At 36.4% G+C, this 22,186-nt stretch overlaps 1 protein-coding gene across 6 annotated transcripts in view; it reads left to right on the plus strand.

The window, feature by feature from the left end:
• Positions 1 to 22,186, plus strand: part of PLS3 (plastin 3) — a 123,363-nt gene that overhangs the window by 87,874 nt on the left and 13,303 nt on the right. For all 6 annotated transcript variants that reach the window (XM_019718730.3, XM_019718733.3, XM_074323440.2 and 3 more), the window contains exons 4-8: positions 354 to 517; positions 17,223 to 17,352; positions 17,862 to 17,994; positions 19,564 to 19,645; positions 20,849 to 21,014. In XM_019718730.3, coding sequence (XP_019574289.2) covers positions 354 to 517; positions 17,223 to 17,352; positions 17,862 to 17,994; positions 19,564 to 19,645; positions 20,849 to 21,014 — 675 coding nt within the window. The remainder of the gene's footprint in view (positions 1 to 353; positions 518 to 17,222; positions 17,353 to 17,861; positions 17,995 to 19,563; positions 19,646 to 20,848; positions 21,015 to 22,186) is intronic.

A 22,186-nucleotide genomic window follows, 5' to 3' on the forward strand; every position in this document is an offset into this window, starting at 1 on the left:
TGTTTTATTGGTGTACAATCTATTCAATTTTTAAGAAGTTCTATTAGCTTCATGATTTAATAATGATTTTATTAAACAACTATGCTTTCTTAATATTTGGGTTGCTATTTTTAAACAAAGCTACTTATACACTATTTAACACACAGGATACATGATGTAAAACCTTGTTCTTTCTGTTAAAATTTGCATTTCCCTTTCAAATGACTTTAGGTACCACACAATAAGGAAAAGAATTGTGTTTAGACGAGCTTATGAATGAGCCTCAAATTAAGAAAAATAATAGGTTAATTTATTTATCCTTTAAAACATTTTCATTTTTTGCTTTCTTTCTTTCTTTTTTTTTTTTTACAAAGATCTCAACAGCAATGGATTCATTTGTGACTATGAACTTCATGAGCTTTTCAAGGAAGCTAATATGCCATTACCGGGATATAAAGTGAGAGAAATTATTCAGAAACTCATGCTGGATGGTGACAGGAATAAAGATGGGAAGATAAGTTTTGACGAATTTGTTTATGTAAGTATGTAAAAATCCACTATTTTTAGAAGTAATGATTATTCCTTTGTCTAGTGGGATCTTATAGTCATAAGTACTATTATATTAAGTTTCTAAATATATTAGTACTGTTATAACTAATAAAATATCTCGCATCCCGCAGAAAAAGTAGAGAACCATATGATTTCACTGATACGTGGTATATAAAACTAAAAACAACAAAAGAACAAGACAAACAAATGAAGAAACAAAAACTCAAGACACAGACAATAGTTTCGTGGTTACCAGAGGGGAAGGGGGAAGGGGGATGGTAGATGAGGGTAAAGGGGATCCAATATATGGTGATGGAAAGAGAACTGACTCTGGGTGGTGAACACACAATGTGCGATATAGATAATGTATTATAGAACTGCACACCTGAAATCTATGTAACTTTGCTAACAATTGTCACCCCAATGAACTTTAATTAAAAAAAAAGAAATACAAAAAAAATGTTCTCACATCCCACCCACTAAATTTAGTTAGTTCTCTTAGCCATTAGAATATCTTAACAAAAGAATTGAGGAAAAGCACTGACATAATCCAAGATATAATACACTGCTCACTGTGTAAGGTGAACAGTCTCCTTTGGGGCTTCATTAAAGGGCATTTTTCAAGGTGCTACATGACATCCTGGAAATGTGCCTTCTCCCTCGGTGAGCAGTGTGTTCCCAAATTTTAATGATACACCCTGATTCCTGGTCTTGGAAGCTTCCTGAGTTGAGCTTTCTGATTAAAAAGATGTTTGCTGCTCTTTTGGTAGTAGTATTTAACCATACCATTTTCTCTAGGATGATAATTTTGATAATTAAAAGTTAGAAACATATCTTTTTAGTCCATTAGAAGAGGCATTTAAAATTCTTGTGTCCTTCTCTCATATCGTAAAATACTCTTCAAGGTAAGAGGCTGATTTCTTAATTCTTAGACCCTCAAGCACCTGGTTTATTGATTCGTACTCTGGAGAGTGTATGTGTAGCACTCACTACTGAAGCCTACTGCTTTTAAGCTGCTAGCGAGCGAGGTCTAGACACATGCCATTTTCAGTCCATATTCATTGACACAGTATTTGAACTATATGTTAAAGAATAGCTGTTGCCTCTTCCCTCAATTAAGAACACCCTTAAGATTTTATTTTTATTTATTATTAATTTAAGACCGAGTTTGACTAGATCTAATTAGGCATTCCTTCCAGTATATTGCAAATCGGTAATTGGTGCCTAATATTTATCACAAACTCCCTAGCACTTCTGACCTCTTTTTTTTTAATGGTTTAATTTTGCCCCAAGACACCTGAAATCACAACATATACCCCGTCAGTAACCACAGCAACTGAAATTCTGATGTGTTCTTTCCAATTAGAATTAACCCCTTTAAGAGCACCTTAAGAGTTCAAGAAGCAAATTGATTAAGTAATGATGTCTACTCAGCTGATAGCATTTTGGAGAGGTTGTTACTGTTTTAAAAATGCAGACATCTGTCATAATTATAATGATATATTTCTTTCCATCTTCTTTTGAAATACTGATTTCCTCCCCACAGTTTTGTCTCCAGTTGTTGCCAAAGTCTTTTGTTTTGAATCCTATGTTCCATAGTAAGTTGCAGTTGACTTGCAGTATGAGCACTTGCATGTCCACTGACGTATAACTTGCTCACCTTGTAACTGCATGTTTCATTGTGAATTTAAAGCAGTTTAGAGCAGTAGTTAACTGTGATTGGTTCTTTTGATATAATTTGTTTCTCAGAATTTTTTAATCTATCAAAGAACAGATTTAAATCATTAAGATTTCCAGTATATTTAAGAACAAAATTATGAAAGTGTCTTTGAGAAAAATTATCTTAGGGAAATATTTAATTTTGTGTATTTTGAAACGTTGCAGATTCCACACTGCTGTTTGTGGCCTTTAAGTGAAGAGGTGTGATTATTTTAGTATATTCTTTTTTTTTTTAACACATGCTGCGGCCTGAAACACTTCTTCCTCCTCTTTTTTCTTTTTTTTTCTTTCTTTTTTTTTAATTTTATTGGGGAAGGGGAACAGGACTTTATTGGGGAACAGTGTGTACTTCCATGTTTTTTTTTTCCAAGTCAAGTTGTTGTCCTTTCAGTCTTAGTTGTGAAGGGTGCAGCTCAGCTCCAGGTCCAGTTGCCATTGCTAGTTGCAGGGGGCGCAGCCCACCATCCCTTGCGGGAGTCAAGGAATCGAGCTGGCAACCTTTTGGTTGAGAGCCCGTGTTCCAACCAACTGAGCCATCCGGGAGGCAGCTCAGCTCAAGGTGCCATGTTCAATCTTAGTTGCAGGGGGAGGAGCCCACCATCCCTTGCGGGACTCAAGGAATTGTACTGGCAACCTTGTGGTTGAGAGCCCACTGGCCCATGTGGGAATCGAACCGGGCCAGCCTCTATCTTAGTATATTCTTAAAAAGTAACATTCTTAATAATTTGGCATCACCAGTGATTTTTAAAAATAAAATATTAATAAAGGCATTGTAGGTCGAAATGTACATTTTCAAATAGGAAAGAATAAATACATTTATACTTCTTCATTTTTCAAATTAAAAAAATAGAAAACCTGGGTTCCTGAAAAAGGAAGTGACTGCCCAACATTCCACAGGGGATTAGTGGCCTTTTCCAGTTACCTCCCTTCTATTCAAGAAATTTGAAATAGGAAAGAGGGTAAAATAACCTGCCCAAAGTTTCAGAATGATACCACCATGACTATACTCAAAGAAAGATGGGCGTTTAACCAAATGTCTGTCCACTCCCATCTGCTTTGTCATCAGTGAAACAGCTCACAAGTTGTCAAGTAACATAAGAGTAGATCTTAGTTATCTAAGAAAGAGGAAGCATGTTATTCCTGTCAGGTGTTAACCTAAGAGAATTGAAAAACATGTTCTTGCATGTTAAGTTTTTTTTTTTTTTTCTCATTTAAATTGCTGCTTAAGAGGTGTTCATTGCAAACCAGGCTACAAACAAAAGTTTCTGTTAATTTTGGAGAAGAATATATGGCAGAAAAGAGTCCCCAAATTGTATGTAAACTTCAAATGTTAAAATTGAATTTCATATCCTGATTGTGCTTCTAAGTATTTCAAAACTAAATTACTGGGTTTTTATACTTGAAAGATAATAGTGGGGTTTTTTTTCCTGCTTTTGTAAAAAGACTGGTACAGTAGGCAGTAAGTTCTTTCAGCAGAGATGTGTGCATTAAACTCTTGTTTTCACAGTGAGAAACTTGCTAAGTGGAAATAAGTTGTTAACCTATTTTAGGACTTATACGAATAGTTTTGACCTCATAGGGTTTAATAACTTCATATAAGTAAACTGCTTAGAACACATGCCCATATAGTAAATGCTATATAGGTGTTAGTTGTTGGTAGTTATTTCTATTTCTTAAAAGCACAGCGTTATTTTCGTATTCTTACTAAGTTTAGGCCTATAAGAGATTCCCCTCAAAAGTAATAAAAATCTAAACCTGCTACTTTGAAAACAAGCCTCAAACACTGGAAGGCAGTCAATATGTTTTTGCAATTCTTTCTGAAATCTTTCCGTCTTAAGTCCTATGTCTCTGGATTTCTTTGGTTTGGCCATTCATTCAGTGCTGAGCTAGAAAAGAGGTGGAACTTTTAAAAGTACTAAGAAATATATGTCAACGGAAAAAACATCCAGCCTAAGAGAACGCTTATAAAAGTTTATTTGAGCCAAACTGACAACAATTGCCAAGAAGCAAAATCTCAGCGAATTGAGAAAATGCTCCGCAAAATGGCGCTTTGCACCTTATTATATATGTAGACTCAAAGGAGGAGGGTTACATGAAATCCATTGGTGGTAGGTTAAGGGAGTGGGAGAAAGCAAAGCAAGGAAATCTCTGGGATTAGATAAAAGTAAATTGGAGGGACAGGTAGTGAATAGTTCACATAGAGATGTTAATCAAGGGACAAGAATAATAATGAGGGATTGGGTAGTTTCCTGCTCTGGTCTGGAAAAAGGGATGACTGACATTCCAAGGATGTCATCTTAGGTGCAAAAAAACAATAGACAGGCTCACTTAAGGTGAAGATTGACTTTATGAAGGAAGCTTCAGTCTAAAGATGTGACTTAATGCCATAGCCCACCTTAGTTATGAATTTTTATATGTTCATGACATCTTTTGTGGTTATATTCAGTCTCCTGACCTTGTCAGGTTTAACCTGTGGCCCCTTTTCCATCCTCACATATACATTCCATGCAAGAGACTGGAAAAGATGTATAGAACCAGAATGAGCAGTGCACACCAAGAGTTTGTTCACACATGATTAAGCAAGTCCTTCTTTATTGAGGGAAAGCACAAAACAGTGAGCTCATTAGTATCACAATGGGCTTTGAAAAGATTCATTGACAACTCTCCAGCACAGTAGTTGGCCTTCTGTTTTCTCTGATGTCAGACATTCCTGTTAAGCCCACCTAGGGAGTGGCTTTTTATAACTAATAGAAAAGTTCCTGTAGGTGTTATAGGCGGCCCTATCACAAACTCATCTTTTCCTGTTACCTTTCTTAAATCCTGACTTTCCTTGAATTTATAAACGCAATTGTATTTAGGGAAATAGTAAGCAGTAAGTTTTACAACATCAAGCTTACTCAATTCTACAGCTTTGATTTCCTTTTTCATTTAATTTAATTTTTTTTTAATTAAAGTTTATTGGGGGACAATGGTTAGTAAAGTTACATAGCTTTCAAGTGTACAATTCTGTAATACGGCATCTATATATTACATTCTGTGTTCACCACCCAGAGTCAGTTCTCTTTTCATCACCATATATTTCATCCCCTTCATCCTCATTTACCACCCTCCTCCCCCCTTGACCACTGGTGACCACTAAACTATTGTCTGCCTATGAGTTTTTCTTTTTTTTTTCAAATTTATTGGGGTGACAATTGTTAGTAAAATTACATAGATTTCAGGTGTACAATTCTGAATTACATCATCTATAAATCCCATTGTGTGTTCACCACCCAGAGTCAGTTCTCCTTCCATCACCATATATTTGATCCCCCTTACCCTAATCTCCCACCCCCCACCCCACTTACACTCTGGTAACCACTAAACTATTGTCTGTGTCTATGAGTTTCTGTTTCTCATTTGTTTGTCTTGTTCTTTTGTTGTTTTTGGTTTATATACCACATATCAGTGAAATCACATGTTTCTCTGCTTTTTCTGTCTGACATATTTCGCTCAACATTACACTCTCAAGATCCATCCATGTTGTCACAAATGTTCCTATATCATCTTTTCTTACCGCTGAATAGTATTCCATTGTGTATATATACCACAACTTCTTTATCCATTCATCTATCGAAGGACATTTTGGTTGTTTGCATGTCTTGGCCACCGTAAACAACACTGCAATGAACATTGGAGCACACGTGTCTCTATGTATAAATGTTTTCAGATTTTTTGGGTACATACCCAGGAGAGGGATTGCTAGGTCATATGGTAATTCCATTCGTAATTTTTTGAGGAACCTCCACAATGCCTTCCATAGCGGCTGCACCAGTCTGCATTCCCACCAACAGTGTATGAGGGTTCCTTTTTCTCCACAGCCTCTCGAACACTTGTTACTATTTGTCTTGTTGATGATAGCCATTCTGACTGGGGTGAGGTGATATCTCATTGTGGTTTTGATTTACATTTCTCGGATGATTAGTGATGTTGAGTATTTTTTATATGTCTGTTTGCCATTTGTATGTCCTCTTTGGAGAAATGTCTCTTCAAGTCCTCTGCCTATTTTTCAATTGGGTTGTTTGTTTTCTTGTTGTTGAGTTGCATGAGTTCCTTCTATATTCTGGATATTAGCCCCTTATTGGAGGCACTATTTGCAAAAATCTTCTCCCATTCAGTTGGTGGCCTCTTTATTTTGTAGATGGTTTCTTTTGCTGTGCAGAAGCTTTTAAGTTTCATATAGTGCGGTTCGTTTATTTTAGCTTTTACTTCCATTGCCTTTGGAGTCAAATTCATAAAATGTTCTTTGAACACAAGGTCCATAAGTTTAGTACCTATGTTTTCTTCTACGCAGTTTACTGTGTCAGGTCTTATGCTTAGGTCTTTGATCCATTTTGAATTAACTTCGGTACATGGTGACAGATAGCAGTCCAGTTTCATTCTTTTGCACGTGGCTATCCAATTCTCCCAGCACCATTTATTGAAGAGGCTGTCTTTCCTCCATTGTATGTTTTTAGCTCCTTTATCAAAAATTATCTGTCCATATTTATATGGTTTTATTTCTGAGTTCTCAATTCTATTCCATTGGTCTATGTGTCTGTATTTCTGCCAATACCATGCTGTTTTGATTATTATAGCCCTGTAGTACAAGCCAAAGTCAGGAAGTGTGATACCTCCATTATTGTTCTTTTTTCTTAAGATTGCTTTGGCTATTTGGGGTCTTTTGTGGTTCCAAACAAATCTGATGATTTTTTGTTCTATTTCTTTAAAAAATGCCATTGGGATTTTGATGGGGATTGCATTAAATCTGTATATTGCTTTGGGTAATATGGCCATTTTAACTATGTTGATTCTTCCAATCCATGAGCACGGAATGTCTTTCCATTACTTTGTGTCTTCTTCAATTTCTTTCAAAAATGTCTTATCGTTTCAGCATATAGGTCTTTCACATCCTTGGTTAAGGTTATTCCTAGGTATTTTATTCTTTTTGCTGCAATTGCAAAAGGAATTGTTTTTTGTGTTTCTTTTTTGAGATCTTATATATTGTTAGTATATAGGAAAGCAATGGACTTTTCTACGTTGATTTTGTTGCCAGCAACTTTACGGTATTCGCTGATTGTTTCTAATAGCTTTTTGGTGGAGTCTTTAGAGTTTTCTATATATAGCATCATGTCATCTGCGAAGAGTGATAATTTAACTTCTTCATTTCCGATTTGGATGTCTTTTATTTCTTTCTCTTGCCGACTGCTCTGGCAAGGACTTCCAACACTATGCTAAAAAGCAGAGGTGATAGGGGACAGCGATGTCGTGTTCCTGAACGTAGAGCAAAGGGCTTCAGTTTTTCTCCATTAATTATGAGATTAGCAGAGGGTTTGTCATATATGGCCTTTATTATGTTAAGGTATTTTCCTTCCATACCTATTTTATTAAGTGTTTTAATCATAAATGGACGTTGTATCTTGTCAAATGCTTTTTCTGCATCAATTGATATAATCATATGATTTTTGTCCTTTATTTTGTTTATGTGATGTATCACATTGATGGATTTGCGGATGTTGAACCGTCCTTGTGCCCTGTGGATGAACCCCACTTGGTCGTGATGAATAATCTTTTTAATGCATTGTTGTATTTGATTTGCTAGAATTGTATTTAGGATTTTTGCATCGGTATTCATCAGAGATATTGGTCTGTAGTTTTCTTTTTCTCTGCTGTCCTCACCAGGTTTTGGTATCAGGGTAATGTTGGCCTCATAAAATGAGTTAGGGAGTACTGTCTCTTCTTCAATTTTTTGGAAAAGTTTGAGCAGGATTGATATTAGGTCCTCTTTGAAGGTTTGATAGAATTCACTAGTGAAGGCATCTGTTCCTGGACTTTTGCTTTTGGGTAGGTTTTGGATGACTGATTCAATTTCATTACTGGTGATCGGTCTGTTTAGATTTTCCAGTTCTTCATGGTTCAGCCTTGGAAGGCTATATGTTTCTAAGTACTTGTCCATTTCTTCTAGGTTTGAATTTGGTGGCATGCAGTCCTTCATAGTATTCTTGGATGATCCTTTGTATTTCTGTGGTGTCCGTGATAACTTCCCCTTTTACGTTTCTGATTTTGTTAATCAGTGTCTTCTCTCTTTTTATCTTAGTAAGTCTAGCCAAGGGTTTGTCAATTTTGTTAATCTTTTCAAAGAACCAGCTCTTTGTCATATTAATTTTTTCTATTGTCCTTTTGTTCTCTATTTCATTTAGTTCTGCTCTGGTTTTTGTTATTTCCTTTCTTCTGCTGACCTTCGGTTTCACTTGTTCTTCTTTTTCTAGTTCTTTAAGGTGTAACATGAGGTTACTTATTTGGGATTTTTCTGGTTTCTTGAGATAGGCCTGTAGTGAGATAAATTTCCCTCTTAAAACTGCTTTCACTGCATCCCATAAATTTTGGTAGGATGTATTTTCATTGTCATTTGTTTCTATGTATCCTTTGATCTCTCCTCTAACTTCTTCTTTGACCCAGTCATTCTTTAAAACTATGTTGTTTAACCTGTATTTGTGTTTTTTCCTGCTTTCTTTTTGCAGTTGATAAAAAATTTCAAAGCCTTGTGATCAGAGAATATGCTTGGTATGATTTCAATCTTCTTAAATTTGCTGAGACTGATTTTATGTCCCAATATATGGTCTATCCTTGAGAATGTTCCATGTATACTAGAAAAGAATGTATAGTCTGATGATTTAGGATGAAGTGCTCTATAAATGTCAATTATGTCCATTTCATCTAACGTGTCATTTAGGGCTACTATTTCGTTATTTATTTTCTGTTTGGATGATCTATCCATAGCTGTCAATGATGTATTTAAGTCCCCTAGTATAATTGTGTTTTGGTCAATTTCTCCCTTTAGTTCTGTTAGTAGTTGCTTGGTGTATTTCGGTGCTCCCTGATTGGGGGCATAAATATTGACGACTGTTATGTCTTCTTGTTGTATAGTCCCCTTCACCATTATAAAATGTCCATCTTTGTGTCTTGTTATCTTTTTCACCTTGAAGTCTGTTTCATCTGATATCATTATGGCTACGCCTGATTTTCTCTGGGTACCGTTTGCTTGAAGTGTCAATTTCCACCCTTTCACTTTGAGTCTATGCTTGTCCTTGTAGCTGAGATGTGTCTCTTGGAGACAGCATATGGTTGGGTTTAGCTTTTTGATCCAATCTGGTACTCTGTGCCTTTTTATTGGTGAGTTCAGTCCATTTACATTTAGGGTGATTATTGATATGTGAGGATTACTTGTCATTCTATCTTTAGTTTTCTGGTAAGACTGTTTCTCCATTGTTTCTTTGCCTTTTTGTTGTTGCCTATTATTTCTGTGTGGTGGTATTCTATGATGTTTCCCTCTGTTTCTTCTTTTATTACAGTATATATTTCAGTTCTGGATTTTTTTTGAGTGGTTACCCTTAAGTTTATGTAAAAGAAATTTTGATGTTTAGAGTATTCCATTTTCTTCAGCACGCTTACTTTCTCCATTCCCGTATTCCGGTTCAGGCCTTCACTCTTCCCCTTTTTATGTTTTGGTTGCCAGAAATTGTCCCTGTTGATGGTGGTCGAATAGCCTCCTTTAGTATTTCTTGTAGTGCAGGTCGTGTATTAGAAAATTTCGTCAGCTTCTGTATGTCTGGAAAGGTCTTTATTCCTCCTTCATATCTAAAGGATATCTTTGCTGGATATATTATTCTTGGCTCATGATATCTCTCTTTCAATAGTTTGAATATTTGGTTCTACTCCCTCCTGGCTTGTAGAGTTTCTGCTGAAAAATATGATGAAAATCTGATGGGCTTTCCTTTGTAGGTTACCGTCTTCTTTTCCCTGGCTTTCTTTAGGATTCTTTCTTTGTCGTTGATTTTAAACAGCTTCAGTACAATGTGCCTTGAAGAAGGCCTGTTGGGATGAGGTAATTAGTTGTTCTATTTGCTTCTTGGATTTGAATATCCAGTTCTGTCCACAAGTTTGGGAAGTTCTCATCGAAAATTTGTTTGAATATATTCTCTGTTCCCTTCTCTCTTTCTTCTCCTTCTGGTATGCCCATTATTCTTATATTGCTCTTTCTGATGGAGTCAGAAAGTTCTTGTAGAGTTCTTTCATTTCTTCTAAGTCTCAAGTCTCTTTCTTCTTCCATCTGTGTCATTTCCAGGTTTCTATCTTCGATGTCACTGATTGTTTCCTCCATCTGGTCAACTCTACTACCTAAGCTGGTTATTTTGTTCTTAATTTCTTCTATTGAGTTCTTAATTTCCAGAAATTCTATTTGGTTCTTTTTTAAAATTTCTATCTCTTTCCTAAAATGCTCATGTTGTTCTTTGATTGTGTCTCTGAGTTCATTTAACTGCCTATCTGTGTTTTCTTGCATCTCGTTGAGTTGTTTCAGAACTGCCCTCTTGAATTCTCTGTCATTTAAGTCACATATTTCTGTATTTTTAAGTGCCTTTTCTGGAGATTTTTCACTTTCTTTCTGAGCTATCTTGTTGCCTTGGTTATTCATGGCAATTACTGATTTACTGTTTCTCTTCCTAGACATCTACTGGAGTGGCTTCTACAACAGGTTGATAGGAAGAGTTCTTTCTTTTGTTTTCCAGTACTTGTTGGTAGAATGTTTTATTTTTTCTCCTACTGCAGCCTATTTTTCCTCTCCCATACGGTAGTGCTATGTTTTCTCTGCACTATTCCAGCTTCTCATAGGAAGGGGGGATTCTCTGGGAGACAGGCTTCTCCTCTGTTAATAGTTCATCTAGGTCACAGGACGTGGTGTCCTGGTGGGTATGGGGGAGCTTTTGATGTTCCAAATCTCTTCAAGCTCCTGTTACAGAGCCCGTGTGTTTAAGCAGTTCTGTTTACTCCTGCAGGGATCCACCCAGATAGGTGGGGTCATGGGCGGGGTGAGTTGTGAGAGGTGGCCCAGAGCAATGGCGGCGACCACCAGCACAGCCGGTCCTGCTTCCTCAGCTCCCTCCCCTTTGCCAGAACTAGTTGGGGTGTGAATTTGTGTCTGCAGTCCACAGTTCTCAGAACAGCAAATATTCTGTTTTTTTGATCTGACACTGCTACTGGCTGTTTCTATCACTGGGCAGGTGGGGGCGGGGCGAGCTCTGGGAGGTTAGGGTTGGGGGCGGCTAGTATCAGTGCCTAAGGCTTCCATTCTCTACTTGGCAGTGGGGGCTTAAACCGCCGTTTTCAGCCTTCTTCCCTTAGTCTTTTTTCCGAGGTGTCTGCCATGAGCGTTGCGTTCAGCCGTGTTATATGCTATACCCTCAGCCCTGTGGGCCATAAGCGGAGCCCTAGCAGTCCGAGTTCTTCCCTGTCCCGCAGCTGCGGTAGTTCCCGGAAACAGCGAGCTCGGAGCACTGAGCTCGGTCTGCGCCCAGGGCCCGCGGGGTTCCGTCTCTGCACTTCTCCCTTCCCTCCTCCCCTGCTCACGCGATTCCCTCACCTTTAGGTGAATTCAGTAGTGGGCCTCTTCGTCTTGCCTGTCTGCTGTGCAGGGAGTCCTTTGTGGAGTTATTGTTGTTCGATTTGTTGTAAATTCCAGGGGAGCTTTTCTGAGGCTCACCTCACACCGCCATTTTTTTCCAGTCTCTACACCTGTGATTTCATGCTATACCTGTAATTTTAGAGGTAGAATTTTAGAATGGATTTGTATGTTTACATAGACACACGCACATATACACTGACTACACTAAGTATTTCACATGGCCAGTGAAATCAATCTTCCTCCTCTCTGGCTTCCTCGACTTCTTGACTCCTCCTGTGAACCATATAGTGTGAAGCTGACTCCTGTACTCTGGGTAATTTTCAAATTCTTAAAATTATTTTTACTTACATGCTGATTTTTTTAGTCCAACTTTAACTTTATTTAATTTACCTTAACTTTTAATCCAAGAGTATACAACAAAATGGTGATCTGATCGTACAGAACTCTTAACTGTGATGTAGTTTGTTCCCGTAACTCCTCATTTGGTAGCTATATATCTGCTCAGTGAACAAAACAGTATTCACTATTCTATCTCATTCTGAACTCTGCTTCATTTTGTAAAACATTGTCTAGTAAATTAAAATCCAAAATGTGTACATTTCCTCATGACTGACATGAACCATAAATCACTGGAATGACAAAAAATGTCCAAAATGTTACTGCCTCAGAATGACATATGAAAAGTTATTTTTCTTATTACAAATATTTTTGCCTCAAGGATCATTTGCTTTTAAAAATTAGGTTGTTTCCATGATCACAATTTCAGCTGAAAAGTAAATCCCAATTTATATACATGATGGAAAAAGAGTAATAATACAAATAGTCGTAATAATAATAAAAGGATGTCTGCTGTGCGATATTGTAATGCAATTATTTACATGGCTCTAGTTAAACTCCTCATGCTTAGGAATGACATGCAAACTTGCAATTAGATTAGTTAATTTTCAATTGTCTTAGAAAAATACATGACCTGCATTTTCTAAACATTTTTTTGAAATTATTACAGCCAACCTCAAAATTTCAGGTTTATAGTATTTTCCTTTGTTCCTTAGCTTTAAAAAATTAAAACATAAGAGATAATTTAAAATTTCTGTATTTGTTAAAAGGCTCACTATACAAGAATTAGCATTTTATTTGCTCCTTTAGAAAAGAAATTGCTCTAGTGGATATAAAGCTATTTGAGTATAAGCGTTTTCTGTTTGTTCAGCAACTTTTTCTTTAGGGTCATAAGTTTCTTTTGATAAATACACTTATGTGTTCTAAACACCGTTCAAAGAAATTTTATGAAGACGCTCCATCTTGTTCCTGTTTTATTAGCAGTGGCTAATTTTGCCATGCACACTGGTAGATCTCCTGATCTAAATTTGGGGTTAGGAAAATTCGAGATTTAAGAAATATATAGACAGTCCTTTAGAATGTCCATTCATTCAACCAAGTGGTTAGAGTATAATGTGAAATTTGCTTTGCTACAGCCCGCTCTGTACAATTAGAATTTACAAGTTAATTTAGTTAGCCATGTTCCTTGTTGTGAAGAACAGCTGGACTTCATAAATGCACATACAAGACAATCACTGAAGGCTCTTTTCTGTGTTTATTCTCAATAGTCATGTATTGCTTCCAACTTAACACATTTTGTTCACCTTATTATACATTTTGACTGAACAAACTCTTACTGAGCACCCCATTACACCAATAAGTAGGTTTTTTAGTTGAGTCATAAATTTTCATCTTTTTTTGCACTAAGAATTGTGGTTAAAAGGGGGGACCCTTAAACCTTTTCTCTCCAGGAAAACAACAAAGCCTTCCTTGTTCATAGAAAATTAACAAATTTACCTATGCCTTTAAACCACACTAGTTTTGGCTTAAAGGGGATTCAATACAGGTGGCACTTAATGTTTTTGACAAGTGTGTGCAATTGACTTTCTGGCACATTTTCAGTAGCAGTAATGTAGCACTTGGTTAGCATTTTAAAAACTCATATCTGTTAATTATGAGTTTTCCATATCTGTTAATGCTCATCACCTATGGGGAATTCTTTAAGTGATCACAGTATAAAAGAAGATAAATATTCTCATTGTGCTACCAATTTAAAATTAATTGTGAATCAATACATGGAGATTAAACAACACACTTTTAAAGAACGAGCGGGTCAAACAAGAAATTAGAGGAGAGATCAAAAGATACATAGAAACAAATGACAATGAAAATACATCCTACCAAAATTTTTCGGATGCAACAAAAGCAGTTTTGAGACGGAAATTTATATCATTACAGGCCTATCTTAAGCAACAAAAAAACTCCCATATAAATAACCTTACGTTACACCTTAAAGAACAAGAAAAAGAAGAACAAGTGAAACCCAAGGTCAGCAGAAGAGGGGAAATAATAAAAATCAGAGCAGAACTCAATGAAATAGAGAACAAAAAGACAATAGAAAAAATTAATGTGTCAAAGAGCAGATTCTTTGAAAAGATTAACAAAATTGACAAAACTTTGGCTAGGTCACTAAGATAAAAAGAGAGAAGACACTAATAAACAAAATCAGAAATGAAAAAGGGGAAGTTATCATGGACACCACAGAAATACAAAGGATCAGCCAAGAATACTATAAAGGACTATATGCCACCAAATTCAATAACCCAGAAGAAATGGACAAGTTCTTAGAAACATATAGCCTTCCTAGCCTGAACCATGAAGAACTGGAAAATCTAAACAGACCAATCCCCAGTAACGAAATTGAATCAGTCATCCAAAACCTTCCCAAAAGCAAAAGTCTGGGACCAGATGGCTTCACTAGTGAATTCTAGCAAACCTTCAAAGAGGATCTAATAGCAATCTTGCTCAAACTCTTCCAAAAAATTGAAAAAGAGAAAGTGCTCCCTAACTCATTTTATGAGACCAACATTGCCCTGATACCAAAACCTGGTAAGGATAACACAAAAAAAGAAAAATACAGACCAATATCTCTGATGAATACAGATGCAAAAATCCTAAACAAAATTCTGGTAAATCGAATACAACAATGCATTAAAAAGATTATTCATCACGACCAAGTGGGATTCATCCCCAGGGCACAAGGATGGTTCAACATCAGCAAATCCATCAATGTGATACATCACATAAACAAAATAAAGGACAATAATCATATAATTATATCAATTGATGAAGAAAAAGCATTTGACAATATACAACATCCATTTATGATTAAAACACTTAATAAATTAGGTATAGAAGGAAAATACCTTAACATAATAAAGGCCATATATGACAAACCCTCAGCTAATCGCATAATTAATGGTGAAAAACTGAAGCCCTTTGCTCTACATTCAGGAACATGACAGGGCTGTCCCCTATCACCTCTGCTTTTCAACACAGTGTTGGAAGACCTCGCCAGAGCAATCAGGCAAGAGAAAGAAGTAAAAGGCATCCAAATTGGGAATGAAGAAGTTAAATTATCACTCTTTGCAGATGACATGATGCTGGTTATAGAAAACCCTAAAACTCCACCAAAAAGCTATTAGAAACAATCAATGAATACAGTAATGTGGCCTTCTAGAAAATCAATGTAGAAAAGTCCATTGCATTCCTATATACTAACAATGAAATCTCATAGAAAGAAATTAAAAACAATTCCTTTTACAATTTCAGTAAAAAGAATAAAATACCTAGGAATAAACTTAACCAAGGATGTGAAAGACCTATATGCTGAAAACTGCAAGACATTTTTAAAGAAATTGAAGAAGACACAAAGAAATGGAAAGACATTGCATGCTCATGGATTGGAAGAATCAACATAGTTAAAATGGCCGTATTACCCAAAGCAATCTACAGATTTAATGCAATCCCCATCAAAATCCCACTGGCATTTTTTAAAGAAATAGAACAAAAAATCATCAGATTTGTTTGGAACCACAAAAGACCCCGAATTTCCAAAGCAATCCTAAGAAAAAAGAACAATGCTGGTGGTATCACACTGCCTGACTTTAGCTTGTACTACAGGGCAACAACAATCAAAACAGCATGGTATTGGCAGAAAAACAGACACTTAGACCAATGGAATAGAATTGAGCACTCAGAAATAAAACCACATAAATATGGACAGATAATTTTTGACAAAGAAGCAAAAAACATACAATCGAGAAAAGACAGCCTCTTCAATAAATGGTGCTGGCCGAATTGGAATGCCACATGCAAAAGAATGAAACTGGACTGCTATTTGTCATGTTTTACCAAAATTAATTCAAAATGGATCAAAGACTTAAGCATAAGACCTGACACAATAAACTGCATAGAAGCAAACATAAGGTACTAAACTTATGGACCTTGGGTTCAAAGAGCATTTCATGAATTTGACTCCAAAGGCAATGGAAGTAAAAGCTAAAATAAACGAATGGGACTATATGAAACTTAAAAGCTTCTGCACAGCAAAAGAAGCTATCGACGAAAAAAAGAGGCAACCACCTGAGTGGGAGAACATTTTTGCAAACAGTGCCTCCGATAAGGGGCTAATGTCCAAAATATACAAGGAACTCATGCAACTGAATAACAAAAAAACAAACAACCCAATTGAAAAATGGGCAGAGGACCTGAAGAGACATTTCTCCAACGAGGACATACAAATGACAAATAGACATATGAAAAAATGCTCAACATCACTAATCATCAGAGAAATGTAAATAAAAACCACAATGAGATATCACTTCACCCCAATCAGAATGGCTATCATCAACAAGACAAATAGTAACAAGTGTTAGAGGGGCTGTGGAGAGAAAGGAACCCTTATACACTGTTGGTGGGAATGCAGAATAGTGCAGCCGCTATGAAAGGTAGTGTGGAGGTTCCTCTAGAAATTAAAAATAGAATTACCATATGACCCAGCAATCCCTCTCCTGGGTATGTACCCAAAAAATCTGAAAATGTTTATACATAAAGACACGTGTGCTCCAATGTTCATTGTAGCTTTATTTACGGTGGCCAAGACATGGAAACAACCAAAATGTCTTTCGATAGATGAATGGATAAAGAAGTTGTGGTATATATACACAATGGAATACTATTCGGCGGTAAGAAAAGATGATATAGGAACATTTGTGACAACATGGATGGATCTTGAGAGTGTAATGTTGAGCAAAATATGTCAGACAGAAAAAGCAGAGAACCATGTGATTTCACTGATATGTGGTATATAAACCCAAAACAACAAAAGAACAAGACAAACAAATGAGAAACAGAAACTCATAGACACAGACAATAGTTTAGTGGTTGCCAGAGGGTAAGGGGGCGGGGGTGGGGGGTGGGAGATGAGGGTAAGGGGGAGCAAATATATGGTGATGGAAGGAGAACTGACTCTGGGTGGTGAACACACAATGGGATTTATAGATGATGTTATACAGAATTGTACACCTGAAATCTATGTAACTTTATTAACTATTGTCACCCCAATAAACTTTAATTTAAAATAATTAATTGTGAATCCTCAACATATTTTAATTAATAGATTTTCCAAGAGGTGAAAAGCAGTGATATTGCCAAAACCTTCCGCAAAGCAATCAACAGGAAAGAAGGGATTTGTGCTCTGGGAGGAACTTCTGAGCTATCCAGTGAAGGAACACAGCATTCTTACTCAGGTAATAGTTTCATGTACATTGAGTTAACACAGTGAACTAGGGAAGGTGCATGCTATAATGTCAAGGAGGGGCTCTAGATAAACATTGCCTCCTAATTAAGAATACATTAGAAGTCCTTTGCAACATGTATTTGGACTTGCAACTAATATTTGCCATAAGGCATTATTAGTATTTATTGTATGGTATTGTTAGCTTGCAAGAGACCTGATACAATTTATGTAATGGCAAACTTTATTATAGTGGAGTTCTACAGTAATATAAAAATAATTTTTAAATAATTTCGTAGCTAAATTCTCTAAGCATCAGTTAACTCTTCTCTGTTCTTTTTGTTCATTTTGTAATTTGTAATAGCCACTGGGTTGCATTCAGGTGTCTGGGCTTCCAAAGAGGATAACCACATATTTATGACACATTAACGTTCAGCATTACTGGACAACTATTTTAGAACTTAGAGTCAAATATTTAACCTAGAATATGAACTAATTTCTTGTAATTCAACATAATTTTAGAGGAAGAAAAATATGCTTTTGTTAACTGGATAAACAAAGCTCTGGAAAATGATCCTGATTGCCGACATGTTATACCAATGAACCCAAATACCGATGACCTGTTCAAAGCTGTTGGTGATGGAATTGTGCTTTGGTAAGATGTTGGCTTATTTTATAACCAAGTTTCCAAAGATAGTGTTCCATCTAATTGATGTATTTGTTCCTGGATGTTTGACAGCTTCATCTTGGTAAATAGTTAGAATTGAAAATTGTCTCGGTTCTGCCCATTTCATTTCATCTCTAGGTATGTCCAGGAAACTACCACCAAAATAAGAATCTAAAACTCAGTTATTTAGCCTAGGAGCCTCTTAATAGGGAAGCTCTCAGCTTCCAATTTCTTCTCATCAGCGAGTAGGTAATGTATTACAACTTTGTTGAACTTAAGTATGCCAGTATCTCTTTATTCTAAAGTACCATAGCTTCCAAAAGAAAAAAGAGGCTATTCTTCAATTCTCACTCTCCAATCACTTATTTCTGAAAAATGTGTTTGTCACTGCTGCTACTCCAGAGCCAACAGTTTCTTGGCACAAATGACATAAGATTAGCAACACTTTGTTAGTTGATGCTCCTATTTATGGAGGCCATGTAACCCAGGGGTTAAAAGCATCCCCCATAATCAGTCTGCCTGGATTCATATTCAGGCTCTGCCATTCAGTAGCTGTGTAACTGTAATCCAGATTTCAGCCCCTTTGCATTTTACTTTCCATCTAGTATGATCCCTATTTATTGTACTTACCTCAGAGGGCTGTTGTGAACATTAAGTGACTACATACATATAGAGTGCTTAGAACAGTGCAATCGATATATTTCAGATGACAGTGTACAATACATAAAATTCCCCTTTTTTGCAATAAGGCCATTTTGCTTGTTTGAAAGCTGATTTTTAAAATGTAAGATATCCTCTGTTTTGTCATGTATAAACACTAAAGTGATAATTTCCCATTTTTTTAATAGAAAGAGATAATATGGTAATATTTATCTAATATTTCTATTTTGCATGGAAAGCAGCATGGTTTTTCCTATGCAGAATAGCATGTTTTAGGGCAGGGTTATAAATACCTAAAATGTTAGGTTCTAAATCTAAATTTGAACCAAATGAGGTTCTTCCTATTAAGTCACAGATTCTAGCCTAATTAACATAACCTTTCTTTCTCTCACCACTGTATTACCAGCATCAAGTATAGTGCCTAGCTCATCATTTAGGCACTCAATGAATCTTTTTGAACAAAAGAATCTCATGCTCAACTAATTTTATCTCTCTGTGGATAAATGGCAATTTTTAATTGTGAATTATATAATCTAGAAGTGACTCGATTTCAATGTGAGGTTTTTGTCTGTTTTTAACATTTATTCAACACAATTTTTTTTCAATATCCGAGTTCATTCTTATAAAAAATGTGGAAAACACACACAAAAACATAAAATAAAATGAGAAAATATGTCACAACCCCCAAATCAGAAGTACCCAACTACTGTAAACATTTTGGTCTTTTTTTAATTTGCACTTTTCACATATATAGTTTTTTGGTGTTCAACATGATAAAAGTCACATATTGCATTTTTTTTTCAGATTTCATGAGAGCTATATTATAAGTCTTACTATTTGTGAATATTTACAGACTCTTGACAAGTAAATCCACTCATTTTTAAATTCTTGTTTCAGTAAAATGATCAACCTTTCAGTTCCTGATACAATTGATGAAAGAACAATCAACAAGAAGAAACTTACACCCTTCATCATTCAGGTATGCACTGTTCTGCCCTCTGTCTTCCATGAGACTATTAGAGGGCCTATTCTACAGCCCATAAGCTCTGCATTTCTGTCTTCTTATCTAATTCTTGGAACAACTCTGAATTTAGGATTATTATCTAGGTTTTACAGAGAAGAGAGCTGGGACTCAAAGATTTCTAAACTTGCCCGAGGTTAATGTTGGAACTGAAGTTCAAATCCAGGCCTAATTCCAAAGCCCTATGTTCTTTTCATTACATATTGTGTTCAAAGATACAGAAATAAGCAAACATATTTAAGCTCTTTTTTTTTAAAGATTTTATTGGGGAAGGGAACAGGACTTTATTGGGGAACAGTGTGTACTTCCATGACTTTTTTCCAAGCCAAGTTGTTGTCCTTTCAGTCTTAGTTGTGGAGGGCGCAGCTCAGCTCCAGGTCCAGTTGCCATTGCTAGTTCCAGGGGGACTCGAGGAATCAAACTGGCAACCTTGTGTTTGAGAGCCCACGCTCCAACCAACTGAGCCATCTAGGAGGCAGCTCAGTTCAAGGTGCCATGTTCAATCTTAGTTGCAGGGGGCGGAGCCCACCATCCCTTGCAGGACTTGAGGAGTTGAACCGGCAACCTTGTGGTTGAGAGTCCACTGTCCCATGTGGGAATCAAACCGGCAGCCTTCGGAGTTAGGAGCATGGAGCTCCAACTGCCTGAGCCAGGGGGCCAGCCCCTAAGCTCTTAATTAATTAGCATATTTAAGGAATGGAGCATTTTTCTTTTCCATTAATTGGGTATTAGACTTTTAGATAGCAAATTCCCTCAGGCAAGAACACCTCTTAAGATATGGAGATTAAGAACTTCTATAACTCTCAGCTATGTGCCATAGACCTCTCATTAGGCATTTTTAGAAATACAACACTTAACCCACAAGGATATACTTACTCTAGTCACTCAGCCTTTTCCTTTGGTACTTCCAAAGGGACCAAATGAAAATACAAGTTAACTTCCCATGGAACGCTGGAAAAGACAATAGCAATAAGACTGAGATTTGTTTTAAATATGCTTTTAATACCAATGTCTAGAATTTGTTTTCTGTGGATCGTATGTGGCTGAAATTAATACAGGGTTTCAATTTCCGCATTGAGTGTTATTTTTAGTGAAGGGAGATGTAGACTCCTAAAAAATGGAAAGGTCAAGAAGCAAGTGTGTAAATTGGCTGTCTTGCAGGAAAACTTGAACCTGGCACTGAACTCTGCTTCTGCCATTGGGTGTCACGTTGTGAACATTGGTGCAGAGGATTTGCGGGCTGGGAAACCTCATCTAGTTTTGGGACTGCTTTGGCAGATCATTAAGATTGGTTTGTTTGCTGACATTGAATTAAGCAGGAATGAAGGTAATGTAACACCGTCATTATTTTTTTTTTCTTTAAATTTTGTAAGTTGTTTATTGGTTATTTTTTTCTAGTCAAGCAGACTGTCATGCTTTCACTTAATTGAGGTGATTAGATAACTAGAATTAACATAGAGTAATGCTATAGTGTTATTGAGGAAAACAGCCTAATTATAACTTTCTTCTTTAGTAGTAATTAGCATTTGTCTGACACTTTAGAATTCATTTTGCAGTGAAGACACAAAAGCATAGAGAGTTTAAGGAACTTTCCCAAAGTCCCCAAACTTGCTATCTATTCTTTTCTGCTTTGCTCACACAACCCCCACTCCATCACCATCCTCTTAGCTCTACCACTGTGCACCATCTCCTGTTACCTTTAATTCCTTTTGTGTTCTATCATAGATTTAGATCTCTTAAAAATATTCTACCCTGACCTTGATGGTCTCATATTTCCTGAAACAGCAGAAGCATTATCCTTCTTACAGCACAGGTTTTTAAGTCACATCATGGATTTGTAGAATGCACAAGCATATGCAATACAATTGTCATGGAGTCCTAGGAAGTACTACGTTATCCTCTCCCTATAAAGTTTAAAATATTAAGCACCACTGCAAATATTCATATTTTATTCCAGAAATCCCCATCTTAATCCACAGGTACTTTTGGAAGAGACTATATATTTGGGGTTCTCAGTATTTTCAATGTCTCAGAGTGTCTGTCAACAGTCTTATTTTGCACACGTTTACCCATTATAAGACGTTTTTGCATTTTCAAGAATTTATTGCACTGACATTTTCAATCCACTCAAAGGTACCTACTTATATTTGAACAAATAGTTTTTCTAATTGCTGGCCTTATTCACAACAGTGTTTATCTCGTTAAAGGAGTTGAAGTCCATTGAAAAATGAAAGGGAGACAACAAAATAAAATTACATTGGCTCATGTAATAAATTAAATGATTTATCTTTGACCTGGCAGAGATGAGGAACAGAAGGAGGGTTCTGTACAAATGACCATATGCTTCTGCCCTTGCTTAAATCCCTCAGTGCCAAAGTGACATGGCATGAAGTGTGGAGCCCATGAAAGATGAAATTTGCCTGATATAGGTATTACCTAGACCTCTTCAGAAATCAGGTGGTTTCAGTCTTCTTGTTCGATACAAATCTCTTTTATGAA

Source organism: Rhinolophus sinicus, chromosome 18 (genome assembly GCF_057876585.1).
Source record: "Rhinolophus sinicus isolate RSI-liver-muscle chromosome 18, RSI-T2T, whole genome shotgun sequence".
NCBI lineage: Eukaryota > Metazoa > Chordata > Mammalia > Chiroptera > Rhinolophidae > Rhinolophus > Rhinolophus sinicus.